This window comes from Botryllus schlosseri, chromosome 2, assembly GCF_051294905.1.
Source record: "Botryllus schlosseri isolate E-star chromosome 2, Bs_hap1, whole genome shotgun sequence".
Taxonomy (NCBI): domain Eukaryota; kingdom Metazoa; phylum Chordata; class Ascidiacea; order Stolidobranchia; family Styelidae; genus Botryllus; species Botryllus schlosseri.
This window is the reverse complement of record NC_137237.1, coordinates 16,764,874-16,770,873: the sequence shown is the minus strand read 5'-3', so window position 1 is coordinate 16,770,873 and position 6,000 is coordinate 16,764,874. Positions and strand designations below refer to the sequence as shown.

At 40.4% G+C, this 6,000-nt stretch overlaps 1 protein-coding gene across 1 annotated transcript; it reads right to left on the bottom strand.

Annotated features, from left to right (window-relative positions):
* Positions 1–3,668: 3,668 nt before the first annotated feature.
* Positions 3,669–5,806, bottom strand: LOC145433857 (uncharacterized). The gene is made up of 2 exons (XM_080311112.1): positions 4,833–5,806; positions 3,669–4,285 (listed from the first exon to the last, which is right to left on the bottom strand). The coding sequence occupies exons 1-2, from the start codon at positions 5,564–5,566 to the stop codon at positions 4,051–4,053; spliced, it is 969 nt and encodes a 322-aa protein (XP_080167238.1). The 5' UTR covers positions 5,567–5,806; the 3' UTR covers positions 3,669–4,050.
* Between the last annotated feature and the right edge of the window lie 194 nt (positions 5,807–6,000).

Sequence of the window (6,000 nt, the reverse complement as noted above, 5' to 3'; positions counted from 1 at the left end):
TTTCCTTATATTCCCTGGTAAGTCCTCGTCGAAATTGTTGGCAAAGGCGGAAGATATTGATTTTATGGGATTATTGTATCATTTAATTGCCCCAGTTGATATATTTGGCGACGTTTAAAACGTCAATATATACTTCAGCATTGTTACGCTATGTTGCCCGAGTCGTCACTAGGTATCGTGTACATTAATATAGGCTATCATTTCATTGAAGGATAGGGTTGGAATTAGCAATATGACGTCACGTGACGTCACGAGGTTCACGTTCGTGTTCACACAGAACCTTTCAAAAAGGTTCGCGTTCACACGAACCTGAACCTTTCAGAGGTTCACACCGTCCCTAATGCTTACCATCGCTAAAATTTTAACATTCATCACCTGATCGTACAAATCAACAAAACACGCGCCTAAATTTTGTCTTTATCTCGGTAGAAAATAGAACTCAGCCATTGACAATTTTGTCAAGGTTCTTATCACTATCGAATCACGCACTATATCCTATTTCAGTACAGAACAGCAAAGTAAAGTCACCGCATTATTATGTGAAATCGTTATAATTTCTTTCCTGCCACAACTTTCAGAAATTTCACGAACGACAATGATTTTGAAACTTTGAATGACTTTATAGCAATGAAATTTAAGCTAGGAACGAGACGTTTTGTCTCTGCGTGATTAGACATATATATAGTATCTCCCTCCGGCAATTGGTCACGCGAAATTTCTGAATCATTAATCTGGAGTTACATCGTTTGTCCAATTTTAAGGACAAATATAGACACAAAATAAATATAGATCAAAATATATTTTTAACTTGTGATCGTATTACTAATCGTAACAGTCTTGCGAGAAACGATCGCCTTTGACGTAGGCTAAATGTGCATGACAGGAATCATTCCTGCATTCCTTCGGAAATCAACTATGAGTTCTTACGTTGCAAACAATCCTAAAAGGGAACGTCTGCTTTCGTTGTCCTAATATGAACTTCAAAGTCAGCCGAAACCTCGGGTTTTAATTCACCTAAAAACTTACACATGATGAAGATACACGTGCAAGCTCAGGCGAAGTCATTGGTATTGCTCGCTGTTAATAGCGTTTTGACATTTATGGCACTGGTCTGTTTACACGAGAGTCATTTGTTGTGTTTCTAATTCCTGTTTCATAGACCTCATATCGCTGCCCCCTTTAGCTCTCGGGCCAGGGTTTTTCAAGACTACGCCCGCGCCGGTCAGGTAACATTGAGGAGCCTACACAGATAAATCTTCAGGACTTAAGTGTATTTTTGGAATCGACCCCGTTACGTCCCGAACTTGCGAACTATTTAGTGTTGCAGAAAACAGATGCATGCACCACAAAATATGCTTTTGTCTGAACTTAAAATTTTAGACAGCACCAATTCAAGATATTCTGTTGAAAAACAAACAAACAATATGACAGAGAGACAACATACGGTGGAGGGAATTTCGACCGACCCCTTCTGCTCTATCCCGCTCCTCCACTCCTTACACTCAATCCTTGATTTATTACGTCATCGCAAGAATATCGACGTGGATGCATTCATTGCCATACAGAACAATCCCGATATTTTGCAGCAATTGCCCAACATTAGTCAAGGATTTTCGAACGTCAAATAAAGGCAATTTCTGCACGCTCAATTTCTGCGGCTCTTGATTACCATAAACGTGGCGATGTAGCTACCGTACTACGACGGTGCTGATGTTATAAGATGTCAAAGATTACTAATGGTAGGGTTACCATATTTTGATATCCGAAAAAGATGACTCTTTTTAAAAACTCTGATAGCCGCAACACTGGAAAAGAAAATGGGTAATTTCAAAAGGTCAACACTTCGACTCGATCTTAGTTTTACCCGTTTTTTTGCGAAACTCTGACGTTCGCTGCGCCGCGGTAGAGTTTTTGGTGGCATTGTATTATCTGTTTTTAGAGAAAGAGGACAAATTCCGTAAATAGAGGACATTTAGGCGTCCTCCGAGGGCATTCCCAATTTATTGAAAAAAAGAAGACAAATCCTCTGAAAATGGGACGTATGGAACCCTAACTAATGGTTAAATTGACTTGGAACCGCGGAACCCAGCTGCTATCTATTTTCTATGTGTTGAAGGTTTATCGGGGCTCCTCGTCGTTGAGCTCGCTGTAAAAGCAGTGTTATGTCCAAAAGATCACAAAGTCAAAGACAGCGAACATAACTTACAGTCACTGTCATGGCTCACGTGACCTTTACAGGTGAAAGGCGCCACTGTTATAAGCATGAAACGATCAAGCAAGCAAAGAAGCAAACTTGGGCCTGGTCGGTAGCAATAGTTATTTCAGTTACTCTTCAGCAGACGTGGCAGTAATAAAGTATGTCTTCTATTTCGGAGTACTCAAGTACTGCCTACTTGTACCCTATAATTTGAACCCGCAACTATTAAGCAACAGGCGTATAACCTCGTTTCTGATTCCCGAGTTGCCAACTTGTGACATGGTCCGGATTTGCTTTGGTCTCGGTATAAAGACGCTGTCAACGGAGAAAAGGTGCGCACCGCGTGTATGATGTTGGTTTTATAATATGATCTGATTTCCAAGCAAGTATAAGGCGTTCAAATTTCCGTAAACGTTTGTATACGCAATAGCCTTCTGTATAGTTGGGATTGTCTCATCTTCTGCCATCATTCAAAGCCGAATATAACTATAGATAACTGACCTACATTCCCGCACGGTGGGGTTTCCCAGAATTTTAGCTGCTGATTGCAGTCACGCCTTGACCAAGAAATCTTCTGGCAGCAAGTTGCTATTAATATAATCTTGAATAGCTAGTGATCCAATCAAAAGATGCTGAAATTTCTTCCTAATACAGTACGGCGTAACGTGTAGATAAAGGTGATTGATATCACGGTTTAATTCGATATTACGCACCCAAATATGTGCATTATACCATCACCTCATAAAGCCAGAGTTCCTTATTTCTGGATACCACAGCTACTGCTCGTCAGTTACGAATTTTTGGACGCAGATTTATAATAATGCTGTATCTACTGACACATATATGTGTCAAGTGACACATTCTTAGGTGGCTTATCGGTCAGGGATTCCCAACATATGGGTCACGACCGCAAAAGTGCCGTTTGCCCATTCTATAGGGTGGCAGATACAACAATTAAATACCAATGACTATTACATGACGTGCAATTAAGCGGAAGCTTTCGGCGGCTCATTTCTGAATATTTTAGTTCATTTATGCAAGATAAAAGAAAAAACGGCCTCTGAGGAATGCGAATCTTTTCCTTCTAGGAAAACTACAAGTAGCCTATAATATATACACATACGCTCGGCTATAGCCTTGATTGAGTTTCCTAATCTAAGGAATTCGTGATAATTGCTATTACTGTGCACATAGTCGCCAGCTTCACACATAGGTCGTAAGTAGATTTGGGCGTAGGTGCTGACAATTTTCTTAGTAATCAGCACTCCAAATTGAGAGGTGGAGTCGCGGAACATTTTCAAATCGGGATTTAGAGTCGCGACAATAAAAAGGTTGGGGACCCCTGGTCCAGATACTGTTGCTACAAGTAACAGCTTTGTCTCTCGTTGTGCAGCAGAATATTATTGCCTGAACATGCGCAGTGCACATGTTAACTGACTGACCACCCATAATAGAATGAATTGGAACAAAGTATCGCCGACGCTATCTCTTATATTCCACTCTGTCTTAAGATCGTAATCTGGAAGCGGTACATAGCTTTGGTTAACCACATTATACATTAACAACATATGTCATCAATCAACACGAATTCAATAAAAAAATATCATTTTATAAAACAAACATAATAGCATAATGGATGCTGCATTTTTCAGGGAGTGGATGTACTGATTGACATCTCGTGATTATTCTCAAATCGCTCATCTGAGATACGTAAATTTGCGCATTATAGCAACAAAGGAGCGCTCTGCAGGTACAGTTTCTCAATAGAAAATCCGTTCTTGTCACAGATTATTTTCATACAGAAGTTACACAACCCGAAAATCCAGAAAGTAATGCTGAACGCAAAAATTACATTATAATATTCTAGGTCTCATGCAATGACAGCCTATCGCTATTTCCTCCAAGCTCTCTTGCCATGACTTCGGGTCCGAGTAGGATTTTCCTGCTGTAGCATCTCTTCGTAAAACTCTCAAATACCGTGTTATCTCCTTCGAAACGAAGTTCTTGTTTTCTATAAATTCGCCTTCCAGATCTGGATCAATGCACCCTTCACATAGGCATTTGGCTACGCTCATCATTTGTGGAATTCTAGAAAAAATAGAATGGTGGATGATACACGTCTGGCGTAGCATAAAAGTAAGTCATGTGCCTCCTATGGATAATTATGTCTTCGAATCTCTGAATTTAAGCATTTCAAGTGACGAATAATATTTCTGCACGACCACAATACCGTAATTGATGCTCGAAAGGTAATATTGTTATGTGGCTGACTATTATTTGTTTTCATCACTGATGAAGAATGAATGAAAAGACAACGGCCGCCGAGACAGCGCAGTGGTATACTCCGCGGCTGCAACACCAATGGGTTGCGGGTTCGAGTCCGACCGTGGTCGACTTCAGAATTCTCCTACCTTAGTTTTGGAGGTTTATCTAGTCTCCTCCTTGCCACCTTCCCCGCGTAAACGGTGTCTTACAAAACACCTAGAAGTTGGCCGTTTTATAAGTCGGCAGTTACGGAATAAAAATCAAGAATATATCGGCCTGGTGTCAGTGACCATGGTAGTCGACTAACACCATGAATAGCCTACCTAAAACACAAACACATAAGTGAAGACAAAGGCGCGCACAGCCTTACCTGTTAGGGTCGTAATGTTGCTTATATGCCCAGGGTGACAAACTATGTTCGTTCGGGTTCGCCCCCGCCATCCATTGTGTTCGAATAGGACAACCTATGTCGTTCTCATTTTGTAAACCAGGAAGTATTGGGGTGGTATCTAAACTTCTTCTCAGTCCCTGGTTGACCAAATCTCTTTTCATCCCATCCACGTCCGTATTGTTTGACATCACGTAAGCGTATTCAGTATTGGCCAACGCTTCGTGGGTGATTGAACGACAGGCGTTTCTCAAACGCTGAACTCCTTTCAGCAGTTTATTACATCTTAGTTTATTTTGTCTTTCCATTTTACGTTTTCGGCTTGCAACTCTCGCTGTCTTGGGATCAATTGTACTTGTAGTCACTGTAACAGTAGGCTTTGGGCTAAGGACAGCATCATCAACTCCAGTACTGCCGCTATCCGACGCGTTCGAAGGCGACGCATTATTTGACTCCGATGGGGAATGTGATTCAGGAAGAGATGTTGTTGTTGTTGTTGTTGTTTTCTCAATATGTTGAGTAGTAGGTTCGAATATGACCGGGAATATAAACGGGTTGTCTTTTGGGTCATCTTTTTCCTCGGGCTGTTCTTCAACCGTCAATTGTGCAGTCGAATTCGTCACCCAAGTTGGGATCTCACCAACTGCGTGTTGACTCCAAATGCAGGATATCCATGGGGAGAAAAGTGTGCAGATAACCACAAACCTAATGCTCATATTTATTTTTCCTTAAAATGTACAAAGAATATTTTATATAAAAGACCCATTACCTTACAATTACAGTAACATACATGCTTAGCTGAGGCGGTGCGTATGCATATACTGTTCACTGTTTGTCTCAACTGAATAATGATTTGGTGGAGTGACAGATCATTGACAATATTTTTAATTAAATCTATTTTTTACCGTTCACTAGAGAGACGGAGATTGATAATTACGGCTTTAATCGTCTGGGCGATAAATATCCTCTATATTATATATCATTTTGGGAACATATAAATAAAAAAAAACATATAAATATAAATGAAACAAATCACCATCGTTCTAACGAGGCCATATAGACGGTGTTTCATCTAATCAGTGTCATAATTTATTTTCATTTATTAGCAATGTTTCTTTACAAACTCCATCACAGGCCCTTCTCCAGATGG